General features: G+C 37.1%; 2 protein-coding genes across 5 annotated transcripts in view; one reads left to right on the top strand and one right to left on the bottom strand.

Annotated features, from left to right (window-relative positions):
- SGTB (small glutamine rich tetratricopeptide repeat co-chaperone beta) overlaps positions 1–18,304 on the top strand; it is a 43,111-nt gene extending 24,807 nt beyond the window's left edge. The window contains exons 6-11 of the mRNA XM_040262619.1: positions 7,265–7,369; positions 11,813–11,951; positions 12,047–12,109; positions 12,789–12,826; positions 13,677–13,760; positions 14,826–18,304. Of these exons, the coding sequence (XP_040118553.1) occupies positions 7,265–7,369; positions 11,813–11,951; positions 12,047–12,109; positions 12,789–12,826; positions 13,677–13,760; positions 14,826–14,937 (541 nt within the window). The 3' untranslated portion in view covers positions 14,938–18,304. The remainder of the gene's footprint in view (positions 1–7,264; positions 7,370–11,812; positions 11,952–12,046; positions 12,110–12,788; positions 12,827–13,676; positions 13,761–14,825) is intronic.
- Positions 18,188–20,123, bottom strand: part of TRAPPC13 (trafficking protein particle complex subunit 13) — a 34,986-nt gene continuing 33,050 nt past the window's right edge. For 2 of the 4 annotated variants that reach the window (XM_040262618.1, XM_040262616.1), the window contains 2 exons: positions 19,953–20,100; positions 18,432–19,827 (listed from right to left, as the gene is read on the bottom strand). In XM_040262618.1, the coding sequence (XP_040118552.1) occupies positions 19,720–19,827; positions 19,953–20,100 (256 nt within the window). In that variant the 3' untranslated portion in view covers positions 18,432–19,719. Of the gene's footprint in view, positions 19,828–19,952; positions 20,104–20,123 lie in introns of all 4 variants that reach the window. The other 2 variants (XM_040262615.1, XM_040262617.1) reach the window with 2 other exon arrangements.

The raw sequence follows: 20,123 nt of genomic DNA, 5'->3' as shown, positions 1-20,123 counted from the left end.
AAAGTTCTGTTAGACAGCTCTGCATAGGGTTAACCATACCTTACTCTATGTTACCTCTTCTTTTGGCATTTCCATTGTTGCACTTACCATATTGTTTATTTATTTACATGTCTATTTCCCTACTAGAGAGTGAATGTTTAGAGGGCAAAGATATATCGTCTCCATTTCTGTATATTTGATTTTGAGCTGTGTTAACATATTGTAGGTATTCAACAAAATTTTTTAGTTGAATTGATTCAGTGTGAATTTTAGAAGGCAGAATTGCCTCTAGTTGAAGACTTCTAATGGTTAGTCACATGGCAGCATATTGCATATATATATATTCATAAATAATATTTATTATATATAGTATTTTATTTATGTTTATTAATTTTGGTAAATGAATGTAAACCAATTTAAACTTACTTCTAGTTAATGAACATCTGCATATGTCTACCCTAGAGACAAGTAGTAATATTTTGCCGTGTTTCCTTCCTCTCTCTGTGTCTTTTTTTCTCTGTAGGTGTATGTACACACACAGAAGTTTCTTGCTGATCCTAAATTGTTCAGTTGTATTTCCTAAGAATAAGATATACTCTGTATAACTATCATGTCACTCACATATAAGAAAATTAGTATTAATATTGAAATTTCTTCAGTTGTTCCCCAAATACCATCTATAGCTATGTGTTTGATTCAGAATCCAATCAAGAATCATGCACAGCCTTTTTTTTAATGTCACTTCAGTCTCTTTTAATCTGGAAAGTATCCCTGTCTTTTTTGATTATGTTTCACGACAGATTTTTTTCAAAGAGTTAAGCCAGTGATCTTACAGAATGTACCGTGTTCTCAATATGTGTGATTGCTTCCTCATGATTAAATTCTGGTCACATTTTGACATCAAGCCTACATAAATAATTATGTATACCATTTATTACATTATATTAGGAGGCCCATAATTCCAAACAGTCCTGTTGATAGTGATTCTGAGTTTGATATCTTAAGGTGGTGACTACCATGCCTTTCTATTACTCTTTTTTTTTTTTTTAATTTTGACTGTGCCAGGTCTTAGTTGTGACATGTGGGATCTAGTTCCATGACCAGGGATTGAACGTGGGTCCCCTGCATTGGAAGTGCAGAGTGTTAGCCACTTGACTACCAGGGAAGTCTCTTTATTACTTCTTCATAATTAAGAATAAGGGGTGCTTCCTCAAGATAGCTGAGTACGAAGACTCTGAACTCACCTCCTCCCAGTGGCATACAAAAGTTAGAACTACTAACAGAGCGAATATATAAGAGGATGACCTGAAGATTAGCAGAAAAGATGTAAAGATATAAAGAAGGAGGGGTGCAAATGTGATATAGGCAGGATCTACAATCCTAGGTCAGTGACCCACAAGCAGGAAAGATACTGTAATTGCAGAGGTCCTCCCCAAGGAGTGAGGGGTCCAAGTCCCACCTTGGGCTCCTCAGCCCAGAGGTCCTGCACAAGCAAGATGAGTCACCAGAAAGTCTGGTTTTGAAAACTAGCAGGGATTACTTTCAGGAGAGCCAGAGCACTCTAGGAAAGAGAGGCTCTACTTTTAATCGGTGCAGCTAAAATCTAACAGTCTCCAAGTCCCAGTGCAGAGGCAATAGTTTGAAGGGAGCTGGGTTAGGTCCACTTAAATGATCTTGAAGAGCCTCTCAAGACTGAACTAGGTAGAAGTAGAAAATATGAACAGACCAATTACTAGCAATGGAATTGAATCAGTAATTAAAAACAACAACAAAACATCCCAACAAACAAAAGCCTAGGACCAGGTGACTTTTCAGGTGAATTGTATAAAATATTTAAAGAAGAGTTGACACCTATCCTCAAAAATTTGAAGAGGAAGAAATACTTCTGAACTTATTTTATGAGGCCAGCATCGCCCTGATAGCAAAACCAGACAAAGACGCTACAGAAAAAGACAATTATAGGCCAGTCTCTTTGATGATATTAAGCACAGCACAGCACACCACTGATGAACATAGATGCAAAAATTCTCAGCAAAATATTAGCTATTTGAATTCAGCAATACATTAAAAGAATCGTACATCACAATCAAGTGGGATTTATCCCAATGCATCAAGGATGGTTAAATATTTGCAAATCAGCCAATATGATACACCACTGAAGATAAAACTCAGCAAATTGAAGAATAAAAATCATATGGCCATCTCAATAGATGCAGAAAGAGCTTTTGACAAAATTCAACATCCATTTGTGATAAAAGCTTTCAACAAAGTGGGTATAGAAGGAACATAACTCAACATAATTAAGGCCATCTGTGGCAAACCCATAGCCAGCATCATCTTCAGTGGTGAAAAGCTGAAAGCATTTCTTCTAAAATCAGGAACAAGACAAGGACTTGTTTATCTTACCACTTTTATTCAACATGGTTTTGGAAGTCCTAGCCAGAGCAATCAGACAAGAAAAAGAAATAATGGGAATCTGAATTGGAAAATAACAAGTAACACTGGTACTGTTTACAGATGACACGATATTGTATATAAAAAACCCTCAAGATACCACTAAAATCTACTGTAACTAATAAATGAATTCATTAAAGTTGCAGAATACAAAATTAATATATAGAAATCAGTTGCATTTCTATACACTACAGACAGACTAACAAAAAGAGAAATTAAGAAAACAATCCCATTTACAGTTGCATAAAAAGAAAAATAAAGAAGCCACCTGCAATGCAGGAGACCCAGGTTCAATCCCTGGGTCAAGAAGATCCCCTGGAGACAGGAATAACAACCCACTGCAGTATTTTTGCCTGAGTGCAAAAGTCTTAGCCACTTGACTACCAGGGAAGTCCCTCTATTACTCTTTTATAATTAAAAATATGGGGTGCTTCCCCCCATATTTCCCTGATGAGAATCCCACGGACAGGCGCCTAATAGGATACAGTTCACAGGGTCTCAAAGAGTCAGACACAACTGAAGTGACTTAGCATGCAAAACAGAATAAAATACTTAGGAATATTTCTGACTAAGGAGATAAAAGACCTGTACTCAGAAAAGTATAAGACACTGGTGAAGGAAATTGAAGATGACACTAACAGATGGAAAGATACACTGTGGTCATAGATTAGAAGAATTAAAACTCTTAAAATGATCATTCTACTCAAGGCAATCTACAGATTCAGTACAATTGCTAATAAAACAACAATGACAATTTCTATAAAACTAGAACAAATAATTCTAAAATTTGTATGGAAACACAAAAGACCCCAAATAGCCAAATCATTCTTGAGAAAAAAGAACAAATCTGGAGGCATCATGCTGCCTGTTTTCAAACCATTCTACAAAGTGAAAGTAATTAAAACAGTATGGTGCTGGCACAAAACCAGACGCAAATCAATGAAACAGAAAAGACCCAGAAGTAAGCCCACACTTACATGGTCAATTAATCTACGACAGAGAAAGTAAGAATACACAATGGAGAAAAGACAGCCTCTTTAACAAATTGTATTGGGAAAACTGGATACCCACATGCAAAGGCATGAAACTGAACCAGTTTCTCACACTCTTTGTGTGTTTAGTCACTCTGTCGTGTCTGACTCTGTGACCCCATGGACTGTAGCCCACTAGGTTCCTCTGTCCATGGAATTATCCAGGCAAGAATACTGGAGTGGGTTGCTATTTCCTTCTCCAGGGGAATCTTCCCAATACGGGAATCAAACCCGGGTCTCCTGGATTGTAGGCAGATTCTTTATCATCTGAGACACCAGGGAAGCCCCAAACAAAAGGTAATGGAAGAAAAATTTAAAAACAGAGACAATCTGCAAAAAATACCAGAGTTGGTTCTTTCAGTGTATGAAGAGCAGAGACAAAGATTGGGGGAGGGTTGGGGCAGGGAGGAAGATTGGCAAGAAAAAAAGATTTTGTGAGATTAAAGCTTTCTTTGTGGGAGAAAGAAATCAGGAGTAAAACGGAGAACTACAGATACAGTCAGAACTTTTAAAAAACCTTAAGTGAATATAAGTATTATGAACTTTAAAGCAAATGGGCAGTTTTAAAAGTTGTAGCTTACTAAATGTGACTCAAGAAGAAATAGCAATTTTCACACTAAATAGCAAAAATAAACTCAAAATGAATCTAAGACTTAAATGTAAGATTTGAAATCATGAAACTCCTCAAAGAAAACACGGGCAGTACACTCTTTGATATCAGTCTTAGCAGTAGTTTTTGGCGTCTGTCTCTTCACGCTAGGGAGATAAAAGCAAAATAAAGAAATGGGGCTGTATTAAACTAAAGGTTTGTTACAGAGCAGAGGATATGACAGAAGTGACTTAGCATGCAAAAAAGAGTAAAATACTTAGAAATAATTCAAACTGCAAAATGAAGAGGCAGCCTGCTGAATGGAAGAAGAGAGTTGCAAACTATATGTTTATTAGATAATTGCTTACTGTATACAAAAGCTCATACAATTCAACATCATAAAAACAACCAACCAAGTGGACAGAGGACCTGAATAAATATTTTTCGGAAGAAGACACAGTTGGCCAAGAAACACATGAAAAGTTACTCAGCATTCTAAGTAAACTAAGGAAACTTCAGAATTCCTTTGCAGTTTACTTTTTGTTCTTAGAATGCATCTTATTAAGGCCGTATACTCAGAATACTGTGTTTGAGTTACTTGAATTGCTTTTGATATAGAGTTAGGGTTATTTGCTTCTGTTTTCTTCTGTTTGAAGGTTTACTTTTTCATCCTTTTTGAAGTGTCATTCTCGTTTCTCTCCCATCTACCCCATTGCCAAGCATCCTCTAGGAGATGAGCATGAGCCTTTTAATATATGTCTGACTTCTGAGTCACGTAAACACTTTTCGTAAAATTGAACTAAAAAACAATGTTAATAAATGATGACTTTGTAGCCTTAATCATGTCCTTTGCATTATGTCTTATTAATGTTTCTGTAACAGCTTTCTTTTGGTTGGTTTTTAGTTTACCTCATTGACTTTTTCTATCCCTTTAACTTTAACTTGTGTGTGCTTATTTTGTAAGTGATATGTATACAGTTTGAGAAATTGATGTTTATCTAGGCAATTTTTTCATTACTTATGTATTTGAATTTTTTCTGCTAGCTTATATTTTGTTTTGTTCTCCCTCTCCTTTGCTCTGTTTTCTCTTTTGCTTTCTATTATATTGATTGTTATTTTTACTTGATTTTTTCTAATTATTTGGAAGTGCTAGCATTCTATATCTATTCTTTAAAACTTTTTTAAAAAGAGGGGCAGATTTTTTTCAGATTTTACTTATTTATTTTTGGCTGTGCTGGGCCTTCATTACTGCGAGGGCTTTTCTCTAACTGGGGAGAGCAGGGGCTAGTCTTCAGCTGTGGTGCAGGAGCTTCTCATGTAGGTTTCAGTAGTTGTGGCTCTGGGGCTCCAGAGCTCAGGCTCAGAAGTTGTGGTGCATGGGTTTAGTTTCCCGTGGCATGTGGGATCTTCCTGGATCAGGGATCGAACTTGCCTCTTCTATACTGGCAGGCAGATTCTTTACCACTGAGCCATCAGGGAAGCCCTTAATAGTCATTTTTAATGGGCATTCTTGTCATCCTGTTAGTTTTGTAGTGAGTATTCAGTCAAATGAACCCATACCACTTCTTTTACATGAACCACCAAAACAGGTCTGTTGAATCCTCTACTTTCATATTTATATTTTTTAACTCAAGCAAAGAAGACTATGTTTATTTTTTCAGATTTTGTAATCTTAGTTTGAGAAGTAGTTTCATTCATGCAGTGTAAACAAAGGTTGATGGAAATCTGAACTCACCACAGCCTTTCTTTTATAGTCTGCTGGCCCTCATCCTCCCTTCCCCACCAGAATATAATTATGATTACTGTTCTGTCCATTATGTCTAGAAAAGTAGATATGCATTAGCTTGCCCTTGACAGATAGATTAGTTGAGTGAATAAAGTAGAAATAGTCTGGAGGAGAAGGTATGGGGTAATGGTTGGGATGGAGGGCAGGAGACATTATGGAACCATTCAGTCTGAAGGACTTCCAGTCCTTAATCGCTCTGAGATTCTATGCTAAGTAGATTGAATACAGTGCCATACTCAATTTAGGTCAGATTTAGGCACATAGGTTGTTTCATTTTTCATCTTTGACTTGTAGATGATCTTAACCTTCAGTTCAGTTCAGTCACTCAGTTGTGTCCAACTCTTTGCGACCCCATGAATTGCAGCACGCCAGGCCTCCCTGTCCATCACCATCTCCCGGAGTTCACTCAAATTCAAGTCCATTGAGTCAGTGATGCCATCCAGCCATCTCATCCTCTGTCGTCCCCTTCTCCTGCCCCCAATCCCTCCCAGCATCAGAGTCTTTTCCAATGAGTCAACTCTTTGCATGAGGTGGCCAAAGTACTAGAGTTTCAGCTTTAGCATCATTCCTTCCAAAGAAATCCCAGGGCTGATCTCCTTCAGAATGGACTGGTTGGATCTCCTTGCAGTCCAAGGGACTCTCAAGAGTCTTCTCCAGCACCACAGTTCAAAAGTATCAATTCTTCGGCACTCAGCTTTCTTCACAGTCCAACTCTCACATCCATACATGACCACAGGAAAAACCATAGCCTTGACTAGATGGACCTTTATTGGCAAAGTAATATCTCTGCTTTTCAACATACTATCTAGGTTGGTCATAACTTTTCTTCCAAGGAGTAAATGTCTTTTAATTTCATGGCTGCAATCACCATCTGCAGTGATTTTGGAGCCCCCCAAAATAAAGTCTGACACTATTTCCACTGTTTCCCCATCTATTTCCCATGAAGTGATGGGACCAGATGCCGTGATCTTCATTTTCTGAATGTTGAGCTTTAAGCCAACTTTTTCAATCTCCACTTTCACTTTCATCAAGAGGCTTTTTAGTTCCTATGTGGTCATTTAACAGTACAACAGTCTGAGTGGCCATTCACAGCCATCACTCGGTATGCCTCCCAAGTAATCCCAAATGTCCTGGTGTTTTCAGTTTTCTGTTTGGGCAAATTAGAAAGCAGGTAAACCAGTTGTAAGCTTCTCATATTTTATCTTTTCTGTAGCAAAGCAAACTGGGGGAAGCAAAGTACATATTTTCTCTGAATTTTGTTTCTGAATTTTCACTTGATTATAGAATTATCTTAGTTTGGTTTAGATATTTACTGGGAGTGATATGCAAATTGGGACAAGGAAAATATAATTTTATTAGCACCTGGAAATCTAAATTAGTGCCTTGAATGCTTCTTATGATAAAAATCTCTTCTCTTTCTCTTAGGGCTGCTGCTCAGAGTAAATTAGGTCACTACACAGATGCAATAAAGGATTGTGAAAAAGCAATAGCGATTGATTCAAAGTACAGCAAGGCCTATGGGAGAATGGGGTAAGTTTTGGGAGAATGTTCAAAGTACTACCAAGTAGTATCAGATATGCTGTTCTTAATGGCTTGGTTTTGAATTTCCTGCGTCATATTGCACCCTCTGGACTAGTATAAATATAACATTGAGGGAGGAAATGATTGCAATTCTGTCTTGGAAGGGAGATGATTAGTGTATGATGAATGGGTGGTTTTTGGAGAAAACCATAACAACGATACTGAGTAGACCTACTTCATATTCAAGGCTACAAATCTAAAGCACACAGTATTTTGACAACTAATCCTACTGCACTTCTAAATTCACCTTACCCCTCTCTGAGTTGACTGTTTCATACATATTCTTTTCAAATTTCCACTGCATTTTCCATGGTCCTCTCAACCTTTTACTAAACTGATAAAATAGATGCATTTAAAAAAAAATTCATCTTCTTACTTGCAAAGCCACCAATGTACCCACATGTGTATTTGCACAGATAGCCTTTTTTTTCCTATTCAAATGGAAGGGGTCTTGTCTCTAAGACTAATGCATTCACTCATGCTTTAGATCTCATGCCTTTGTACCAAGGACTTTACACTTGTAATCCTCTCCTGTATCTTCTACAATACCCGTTTTCCCATCTGTAACAGTGATAATGACTACATATGAAAAGATCATAAAAAATCATCTGTTAGAGCCGTCCTTGTACCCAGCTACATCGTTCCTCTGTTCCTCTTTCTCTGCAGAGCCCCTCATAGTTGTCTGTGCTTGCTGTCTGGTCTTCATCATCTCTTATTCTTTCAGCTCACTCCAGTAGGACTATTTATCTGTATCACTCTGTTGAGAACTCTATTCAAGGTCACCAGTTGTCCATATTTTTCCAAGGTCAGTATTCAGTTCTGTAGTCTTATCCTACCCCATCTTTTAGTATGTGGCATGATTAACTTTTTTTTTTTTTTCCCTGCATTGCCCACCTCGTGGGATCTTAGTTCCCCCACCAGGGATTGAACCCAGGCCAAGGCAGTGAAAATGTTTAGCCCTAACCACTGGTTAACCAGGGAATTCCCAGGATTAACTTCTTTCTGAAATACTTCATTCTCTAGGCGCCTGGGACACCATGCTTCCTGGTTTTCCTTCTCCTTCACTGGATGTTCTTTTTCAGTCTCTAATACTGGTTCTTCCTCCTCTGCCACCTCTCAATAATGATATGCTGCAGGGCTCTTTCCTCTGCTGCTGCTCTCTCTCTGTCTATATTTTCTCTCTGATTTCATCCTGTCCCATGTTTTTAAATTTCATCTGTTGTCAATACTCTGTATTAATGGATCCAAATCTGTACTTAGTATGCTTTGTGGCATCTGTAGAATGGCGAAAATCTTCAGTCACCTGATGTACAAGAGCTCAGTTGAGGTCAGATAAGGCAGTGCTCAATCTTTTTTGTTTCAGCTCTCATGCTGTAAAATGAGTGTCCTTTTCCCAGGCTATTGAGTGCTGTATTTTTTGCATTTTTGTGTTTTTATTTACAGTGGCTGCCCAAACATAGGCTGAAGTGTTGTCTAGTGTTTCTGTGTGCAAGGAGGCTATAATGTGCCTCACCAAGAAAATACCTGAGTTAGATAAGCTTTGTTCCGGCATGAGTTAGTACGATTGACTGTGAATCAATTAGGTAAGGTTTCTTTAAACAGAAACACATGTAAAAACAAGTTGTGTATTGACTGGTTGATGAAAATGTGACCAGAGGCTCACAGGAACATAACACTATATTTCCCCTAGGAGCAATTGTTCAGTGTTTGCTAATTCAGTGTTTGCGGTGTCCTTGTAGAGCATAATTACTATAGATGATGAAAATCAACTGTATATGTTTATGGAGCTCTTAAGTTATATGTCTAAACCCCATACTCATATAATCAGCTCTTTTTCATCTCCACTTAGATTTTTAATAAGCATATAAACTTAACATGTCCCAAACAGAACTCCTGTTCCCTTAAATCCTTCTCCTCTGAGTAAATATACTGTCATTCTACCTACCCTGAGTTTCGTTCAAAAGCCTAGGAATCATCCTTCACTCCTATTATACCTGACACATCTAACCTATCAGGACGTCCTACCAATTCTAGTTTCCACATATTTTTTGAACTCAAGCATTGATTGCTCTCTTGTTTACAACTCTAGTCCAAATTACCATCTCTTATCTAGGCTACTGCAGTAGCCTTCTAACTCATTTCCCTGCCTTCACTCTACTCTGTCCACCCATGTTGATCCTGTGCAGAGAAGCCAGAGTGAGCTTTTTAAAGCGTAAATCAAATTATGTCATTCTGTTGTGACCAGGATAAAATCCAGACTCCAAACCGTGGCCCCATAATCCCATAATGCTCCCTGACATCACCTCTTCCCACACTTTGTTCTCTGAGCTCCCGCCTCAGCCTTAGTCCTCTTCCTTAAGTGTGCTAAACTTGCAGCGTCTCAGGGCCTTGGCGTTCATTGTTGCTTCTGCTTAAAATATAAATTTTCTCAAACCCAAGAACTTTACCTTTTTCACTGAGCAATCTAAAATAGTGCCTGGTACATAGTATGACTCCAATAAACATGTATTGACTTAATTAACTGAGGATTGTGGTAAAGTATCTTGCATGATTGGGAGAAAACTAATTAGGTTCTGAGATTTCTCTCTGTGATTAGGCATTATATTTTATCTGGATCAGAAGTCTATGAGGTAAGTGAGTCAAGAAAGAATTGGAGTTAATTTGTTAAAAAATAAACTTAGAAAAAATAAAACCCTCAATGCTCTCTCCATATACACCATTAGTTTTTAGTTCTGAAATAATTTTGCAGTAAATAAATCCTAACTAGGTAGAGGAAAACATTAAATTTAGTAACTAATTCTTTGACCTGTGCCTGGGATAATGTGTGTTATTTGAGGCATAAGGATTGCCAGTTTTATCTATTTAAAAACTAACATGTCTTATTCAAGAGTAATTAGCTGACAGCTCACAGCTTACTTTTTTTTACTTTTTATGGTAAGGTGATATTTATTGTGGTTCAGTGTCTCTGTTAAGAAGGAAGAAAGTGGGCCGTAGTGAAGGACAAATTTAGTTTGGAGTTCTTAAAGCAGTTTTAACGTCATGGAGTTACATGACCACAGAAATGTTAGTCAGCTCACATTTTTATGGAGCTTAATCATTCATAAAGCAAATTAGTTTACATAGTAAGCCTTAAAAATGGAAGGGTATATAAGATTCATTTCTAATCATTAAGTTTAAAAAAAACTTATTTTCAATTGAAGGATGATTGCTTTCCAGTGTTGTGCTGGTTTCTGCCACACATCATCATGGATCAGCCATAGGTATACATGTGTTCCCTCCCTCTTGAACCTCCCTCCCATCTCCCAGCCCATCCAGCCCTCTCGATTGTCACAGAGCCCCGGTTTGAGTTCCCTGAATCATACAGCAGACTCCCACTGGCTCGCTGTTTTGCGTATGGTGGTGTCTGTGTTTCCACGCCACTCTCTCCATCCGTCCCACCCTCTGCTCCCCGACCCCTGCCATCTTCACAAGCCTGCTCTCTATGTCTGTGTCTCCATTGCTCCTCTGCAGATAGGTTCATAAGTACCATCTTTGTAGATTCCTTATATATGTGTGAATATGATATGTTTTTCTCTTTCTGACTTACATCACTCTGTATAATAATTTCTTTAAAAAAATATTTTTATTGAAGTATAGTTGAGTTGGACACGACTTAGCAACTAAACAAAAATAGTTGATTTACAACGTTGTGTTAGTTTCAGGTATACAGCAAAGTGATTCAGTTACATGTACATAAATATTTATTTTTTGTTGTTGCTGTATTTTGGTTTTTTGTTTTGGCCATGCCACACAGCTTGCAGGATCTTAGTTCTCTGACCAGGGATTGAACCCAGGCCCTCAGCAGTGAAACCACTGGACCACTAGGGAATTCCTCATATTTATCTACTTTTTTTTTTTCAGTTTGTTTTCCTTTTCTAATCATTAAGTTCTTGATTCATGTAGGACAACCAAGGTTGGCACCAAGCAGAATGGAGAGAATCCAGACTTACAGAATCTTGGAGTTAAAAGGAAGTGATACTCCTGTGAACCATACTGTAGTTGATTCTTGAACAATGTGGGTGTTAGGAGTACTGACGCTCTGCATTCAAGAATGTGCGTGTAACTTACAGTCAGCCGTTGTATCCACAGTTCCTCCATATCTATGGTTCCTCTGTGTCTGCAGATTTAACCAACCAGATTGTACAGTACTCTAGTATTTACTGTTGGAAAAAATTCACATATAAGTGGATTTTTGCTATTCAGATCCATGCTGTTCAGGGGTCAACTGTACAATGAATAAATAAAATGTAATCTGGATTCAAACTGAATACCAAGATAGACTTTTGATGACATTTGTGGTGTCCTAATGTTCTTCAGTCATACAGCTTATACTCTCAAAATGCATTCTTTCAGGCTGGCCCTCACTGCCATGAATAAATTTCAAGAAGCAGTTACAAGTTATCAGAAGGCATTAGATCTTGACCCTGAAAATGATTCCTATAAATCAAATCTGAAAATAGCAGAACAGAAGTTAAGAGAGGTATCTAGTCCTGTAAGTTACTAATGCCAAATAAGTGAAATATTTTATCATTCACAGCTATCAAATTGTAGTGTTTAGAGTAATTCTCAGATGTAATTGTTTTACAGACAGGAACTGGACTGAGCTTTGACATGGCTAGCTTAATAAATAATCCAGCCTTCATTAGTATGGTGAGTATATTTCCTTTTCTGCTTTGCTGGCTCTGTTTCCCATTAGAACTATATAGTTCCAAAGTTTTTAGAAACAAGTAAGAGAGCTTTTGCGATTACAGTGGTAGCAGTGGTGGTATGATGTTATTGCTGAGGTTTTTAACCTACTCATGTACTGTTTTGTGAAAAAGCCATGGGTGAACTTCAGGAAGCGCATGGATTCCTTGGAACTGTAGATGAAACTTTGTATGCATATAGATATATGCATTTTTCTAGGGAGAGAATCATATTTTTCATGAGATTGGCAAAGGGATCTGCAAATCTACAGAAGGCTAAAAACTACCCTCTTAGGTGAAAGTAACCCTAGGAAAGTATCTAGTATTTGAAGTCTGAGGATTTTGGTATTGTGGTTTCCTAAGCTCTTTTGGCTTTATTTGTCTGATCAGCAGGAGGAAGTAAACTGCTGCCAGTATCCTTAGTTTATAGGGTTTGTAATCTCTTTATTGTGCAATGTATTAATACCATTTTTCCTAGTACCTCCTCTTTTTTACATTCCCACTCACTTAGTATAGCACACCAAAACTCTGTAAAATGTTAGTATATACATGATCTAGCTTCTCTCTGCTTGAAAAAAAAAACTTTTTTAAAGATCCCTAAATATTAACTGCCTTTCATGAGAGATACCATTTTTCAATTCCAGGCAGCAAGTTTAATGCAGAATCCTCAAGTTCAACAGCTGTAAGTATAAGAAAGTATATTACATTTCTCCTTTCCACTTGTCAGGCTCCTAATTTGAGCACATTAGCTCCAAAATGATACCTAAATGTCAGTCAGTCGGAACTTAAAGTCACACTCATTTGGCCTACCCAATGTGGGTATATCTGCTTTCCTCGGCTGGTATTCTGCCTGTTAAAAATATATGCCAATTCATTGAAAAAGACACATGTACCCCAATGTCTGTTGCAGCACTATTTACAATAGCTAGGACATGGAAGCAACCTAGATGTCCATCGACAGATGAATGGATGAAGAAGTTGTGGTACACATATACAATGGAATATTAGTCAGGCATAAAAAGGAATGCATTTGAGTCATTTCTAATGTTGTGGAGGTACTTGGAGTGTGTTATACAGAGTGAAGTTAGAAAGAGAAAAAAAACAAATGTTGTGTATTAACACATATATATGGAATCTAGAAAAATGGTACTGATAAACCTGTTTGCAGGGTAGCAATAGAGGCAGACATAGAGAAGAGACTTGCGGACACAGTGGAAGAAGGAGAGGGTGGGACGAACGGAGGGAACAGCATGGAAACATAAACATTACCATATGTAAAACAGATAGCCAGTGGGAATTTGCTGTATGACGCAAGGAGCTCAAACTTGGGTGCTCTGTGACAACCTGGAGAGATGGGATGGGGTGGGAGATGGAGGGAGGTTCAGGAGGGAGGGGACATACGTATACCCATGGCTGGTTTCATGTTGATGTATGGCAGAAGCCAACACAACATTGTAAAGCAATTATCCACCAATTAAAAATATTAAAAAAAAGAATATATTGCAATTTGATTTATCTCTTGCTTACTCTAGAATGTCAGGAATGATGACAAATGCTATTGGGGGGCCTGCTGCTGGTGTTGGGGGCCTAACTGACCTGTCTAGCCTCATTCAAGCGTAAGTTTTATTTAAAATAGAAATAGTAAAAAAAACAAAAAAGGTATTTTATGTTTATAGTTTGAGTACTTTATGTTTTACCATTTGTCTCTAAGGTAAGGGGACCAAGGCTTTCTTTTTAAATTTTTATCTTTTGCTGTTATCAGTGACCTCATTAGTAATTAAATTTAAAAGTGGTTCATAAATTGAAATTTTCTGCCTGAAAGGCAGGAGTCCAGAAGATTGGATCCAAGAAAAACTTTTTTAGCAAATCAGATGACGAATATCTACTTAATGAGTTTTATATACACATATATATTTAAAAATCATATATTGCATAGGATTTAGGATACTTTAATTCAAACTTTTGCAGTGCATGTCATTGCTAAAGGAACTCATTTTATCTTCTCTTTACTTGAACACATTACCTCTACCTCCATCCAAGTTGCTTAGGCTGCTGTGCTTTTTGAATCTGTGTGATACTGTTACTGGAAATGTTATATGAAGTGACAAATAATTTTTTGTTTGTGATCACAACTGTATAAACCCACTTGCAATATGGCATTTTTAGAGGGATCTTTAAGTGGCATGATTTTAGTGATACCTAACACTTGCAATTGGGAGGTACACACTCAGTAGTTTGGATCAAATCTCTGTCTTTCAAAAACTCAGTTCTGTTAGGTGACTTCATAAGCATTCCCAAATAGGTGTGACACCTGCCATATAGAGACTGACTTGATCACAAGAACAAATACCTTGCCTTATATTTGCACACATATAATAAAAAGCATATTCTTTTTAGCCCTTTGCTTATCTGTGGTTAAGCACTGGGTGGGGGAGGGGTGGATTTCACTCAATTCAGGAACTCACTTGTTAGCTTGGGTGTTCGATTTCTCATAAAGAACACTGCACTGTATAAATGGTATATGGAGGTGCTGGTACACTTGCAGATAAGTCGAATCTAAAAGTTGTTTTTATAGAAAAAGTTCCCTTTGGGTAGTATCCACATCGTTTGCAGTTCTTTTTGTGTTGGTATTGTGTGGTTGGAAGTTCCCTAATTCATACTACTTTGCCTCTTTACTACAGGGGACAGCAGTTTGCTCAGCAGATACAGCAGCAGAATCCTGAACTCATAGAGCAACTTAGAAATCACATCCGGAGCAGGTCATTCAGCAGCAGCGCTGAAGAACATTCCTGACTTGACTGGGGCCCCTCACCCAGAATGCAGTTGGTGATGGCTCTCAAGTGTCTGCTGTAGATAGTGACCAAAACAAAAACAAATCTAAAAAATAAATCTGTCTAGACAATAGGTTTATCACAAACAGATAACGTAACATGATTATGTTATGTTGACTTGACCATAACATGATTCCTTTGTAAGCAGGTGATCAGTAGCCTTGTTAAGTGCCAGTATAGCACTTAACTGGACATGGTTCCATTTTCAAATCTTCATTGTATTTGTATACTAGACTTAATAGCAGAGTATATTTATTGAACAGTAGGACTGTTTACTGGTGAGTTCTCTAGCACCAAATTCCCATAAGCAAACTTTTGAAAGGGGAGATAACCAAGAGGAAAGGATTCTCATGCTGATTTAGGAGAGATATACTTGCCACTGAGTAGCATCTTTGGAGAGAAGAAATTCGTTACTGGGTTTAGCTTTGATAGTGCTGTCAGTAGTGAAGATATGACAGGGGCCAGTACTGTCTCTAATGCTGCTTATTTTGTTGGGTGACAAAAATCTTAAGAGCTGGTGGAAAGCAGTATTCGGTGTTGTTTAGAAAAGAAAAAAATAGATGCTGTGAATGTACAGAAAGTGAATGTAGGGTGCTCAGGTTTTTTGCATAGGTCTTAACTAATCTTGCCTACAGTTTGGTATAGATAACATTAGCATGGCCACTTATGCTAAGTACATAATAAAATACATTTAGAAATCCTTAATAATATTGGTTAGGTGAGTTGTGTAACTATTCAATTTCACTAGCACAATTTCTCTAGTGACCTTACCATGGAAACTTTCAAATATATCTACACTTAAATAAGCCAATAGCTTGGCCCTTAAGGATTTCCTAAGTGGAATTTAATTATGTGCCTGCAGACACTGATTTTTTAAACTCGTAATTATTTGATGGGTTACAAAAAGTATCTGTCATTAACACTTCTTGTTCATGTTCATCCTCTGCTATAATTTGGCTTGGCATGTCACTTTTATGCTTCTTAATTTGATGCAGCTTAAATATAACAGGGGACTTGAAATATTGTATTGAAATTAGAATACATATTAGTTAGTGAAGAGAAGTGGCATTAAGTGTTGGAATGGCTTTAACTAGAGTGATGGATGAGATTGTTCTAATTCCAGCTGGAATTTCTTTGGTTTGTTAATTATAAAATTGGTAAAGCTGGTGGACACATAATGAATTTCACAAGTGTTGTGAAAGAAAACTGAAACAGTAATACAAAATTAAATCAGTACTACTGCTGACTGATTTAATTTTGTATTACTATAACTTTATCTCAAAAGGCTAATTATTTGACATCTTAAAATTTAAAAACCAACTTTCCCTTCTTTCCCTTTGTTGGATTAGAACAGTTCGATAATTTCATTATAATAATCACCTTGGAATTCGTTAAAAATCCAGATTCAGGGGCATACTTTTCAACTTTATCAGGTCCTGTAATAAGGTCTGGGAATCACCATTCCACACAGCACACCAAGTGGTTCTGATGTAGATCCCAAGGGCTCTAATTTAAACACTAGGTTAGAGATTTCTCCTCTTTTAGGTCAGCAAATATCTAAAAGGTCTGGGCTCAGGATACAAGGAAGAGCTAAATGAACCTACAGTTCTTTTCCAGAGAAAAGTAGGACTTAAGTCTAAGATAAGCCTTCTGAGTTGTCTCCTATATTGCACTTAAATCAACTTGGGTGGTGATGTAGTGGTTAAGACACCATACTTCAGCCTACGGTGTGGGCAAAAAAAAAAAAAAAGTCAATTCTTGCTGGTGTTGCATAAGAAAAGGTTCCTAGCGTAATTATCTTGAATGCATTACAGATGCTTTCAGATTGTTATAACTGGTAAGCCTCTGAGTAGGGAAAATAAAGAGAATATGAATCAACAGTATTAGAAATGAAAGAAGGGATATCACTGCAGACTATGCAGACGTTAAAAAGAGAACTAGAAAATACTCTGATCAACTGTAGGTTCATATCCATGAAACAGATAAATTCTTTATAAGATACAAACTACCATGACTCACTGAAGAAATAAGGTACCGCCAGAAAAGAAAACCACAGGCCCAATTTCAATGGTGAATTCTACCAAACACTTAATATTGAATCTACACAATTTCTTCCAGCAGAAGAGGAAACACTTCCCAACTTCATTTTATTTTGCCAACTTTGATACCAAAATCAAAGACATTATAAGCAAAAATACTTTAAAACAATGTCTTTACTAATATCTGTAGTTAAAGTGGCCATTCTTTTTATATGAAGTAATGTGAATTGGTGTATTTCTTCCATTTCATTTTTCTAGTTTGTTTCTTTTCTAATGTATCTCCCATAACACATCTAGATAATCTATCCACTTACCTGGATTTCCATTCTGTTCAAGCCACTTTTGCTTTTTAAGTATTTTCATCACTTTGAAATTACTCCATTGCACGCTATTTCAAGAAGGTTTTGGGTAGCTGTATTGTGTTAGCTACTCTTAAAATTATAAAGAATGCCCCAGATGGTATTTTGCTTGTCTGAAACAAGAGGGCGTTAAAGTAAATCTTTATATATATTCTACTTAGGAATGATTGGTTTCCATTAACCATTTTTCATTATAGTAGCTGTAATTGTTATGATGCTATGTAAAATTTTTTATTGTTGTTCAGTCGCTGTGTCTCACTCTTTGTGAACCCATGGACTTCAACACGCCAGATTCCTCTGTCCTTCACTGTCTCCTGGAGTTTGCTCAACTTCATGTCCATTGAGTTGGTGATGCTATCTAACATCTCATCCTTTGCTGCCCCCTTCGCCTTTTGCCTTCAATCTTTCCCAGCATCAGGGTCTTTTCCATTGTAAATGTAAAATTTACAATGTCCTTTGTATGCAAATGACATTTCTACTTAATGTACCAAATTGGTTATCTAATTTTTATAATATGGTTTAAACAGATCCTTTCTAAGATGACACTATGTAACCTTTACTTAAGAAGGAACAATATGTGTCTAGGTTGTGGCTTATAAAAAAGGGAGTCTTTGTAACTAAGTCAAATTGCATAGCAGAATCCCAAGTGACCATCATGTTACTTTTAAAATTTGAATGGAGTCAAACAGAAGGTTCAGTCATGAGAAGACACCTTGAAAGCTACTGAAGTATCCAGTGCAGGGGCTATAAAGTCTTATTTCATCATTTAATCAATTGTACTCATTTTGGAGAAAAGACTGTCTTTGGACAAAGATAATTTTACACTGCTTGCACTTTATTTTGCACGGATGTTTCATTAATTACCTCTTCAATTTAAGGGCAAATCTCATTCTGAATACAGCTTTCATTTTGGACCAAACAGTTTGTCATGGCAATAAATAATTATGCATTTAAGAATAACCGATTTTTGTATTTGACTTAATGCATTTACATTTAAGCAGTTATATACACATGCTTGAATTTCAACTTAAGTTTTTATTTAACAGCATTAGTTTTTGTTTTGTTTCAAAGTATTGAAACTTTTATTACATCCATGTTGCCAAGTTGTTTATAGTCTTAATCTCCTCACTGTTTTGTATATGACATAAGTAAATTAATATGATTATATGCAGAAACAGTTTTGTAATAATAATACATGATGTAGAGTTCAAAATCAAGTATCAGAAGCTGGAAATCCTTTAAGTATGCCTTTAAAAAAAGTAGTTTCTTTTTCAATGGGACTAAAACAGGACTTTCTTGGCTTCAGTTCAGTTCAGTTCAGTCTTAGAAAATGATGAGGCTTCTTAGCTTAGAGTTATCTGAGTAATTGACAGTTTAAGAAATAAAACCAATTCTTAATCTGCTTTTAGCAACTGAAAGTTAGATGTTTGTGTTTGTATGCACACAAACATACAGGATGTCAATATGATAATTTTGAAAACAACTAGAAAAATTCATACCGTGTTAGCAAATACAAGACTATATGAAGACCACCGCAGTTGTTTTAACTTTTTTTGTTGACTGAGGAAACAGCCCGTGTTAAGTACTCCTAAATAAAGGATGAAGAGAATCCTAAAGTTTTCAGAAACACTGTAACTTCTAGACTGAGGTCAGCAAACTATGGCCTGCAGGTCAGGTCTGGCCAGCTGCTTGTTTCTGTAAATGCTGTGGCACAACTTTTGTCTAAAGTGAAAGTCACTCAGTAGTTTCCGACCCTTTGCAACCTCATGGACTGTAGCCTGCCAGGCCCCTCTGTCCACTGAATTCTCCAGGAAAGAATACGGGAGTGGGTAGCCATTCCCTTCTCCAGGGGATCTTCTTGACCCAGGGATTGAACCTGGGTCGCCTCCACTGCAGGGGGATTCTTCACTGTCTAAGTCACTAGAGCCTACTGGCTGCTTTTGTATTACAACTGCAGAGTAATTTCAGCAGAAACTTCGTGGCCTGGAAGGTCTAACATATGCAGTATCTGGCCCTTTACATGAAAAGTTTACTGACCCTTGTTTGAGATACCTGCTAGGGACACATGGCCTCAAATATAGAGCTTTTGGAGAACAAAGTCCAATCGTCATTTAAAGTGAAACAAAATCACACGCGCAGAAAATATACAAATGTTCATTTGGAATATAACTCACAAGATAAAATCAGTAGATGGTTCTTTTCAAAACAAATATTTAATATTTTAACTTTTATAGGGAAGAAATTTAAATAACATACTTATTTTTACTGTTGATCATTTTACAAAGGTGACAAAAATACAGAAAATTCTGGGCAACTCAATGAAAAGTGTAACACTGGACATTTTATTCAGCTTTCCACTTTAATGGCCGAAGATACCACACAGACTTGTGCGATGTCATCGTATTCGTATGTTCTCTTTAAGAATGTGTCTGTTAGTCTTAAGCCGGAGACGCTCTATTGAGAGAAAAACACAGACCCAAGTTTTCATTCATTGGAAATGACCAGAAAAATAATGGATATAATAAATGACTATGGGTTAATAGCCTCTAAATACTGAAATTACTGAAAAGATAGCATACTTGCAGTCCTTGCACGGAAGACAGTAGTGTGAGGGCAAGGCAGAGAGAGGAACTTGGATGGAGCTTTCCAAGTTGTCTTCCTGAAATGCCACACCAGTGGATAGAACTGGTATTGCACATTTCCAAAACAAGATCCATCGTTCTTTCACTGCTGGAGGAATCAGAAAAACA

Source organism: Oryx dammah, unplaced genomic scaffold, assembly GCF_014754425.2.
Source record: "Oryx dammah isolate SB20612 unplaced genomic scaffold, SCBI_Odam_1.1 HiC_scaffold_20, whole genome shotgun sequence".
NCBI lineage: Eukaryota > Metazoa > Chordata > Mammalia > Artiodactyla > Bovidae > Oryx > Oryx dammah.
The sequence above is the reverse complement of the archived record's forward strand: the minus strand, read 5'-3'. Positions and strand labels throughout refer to the sequence as shown.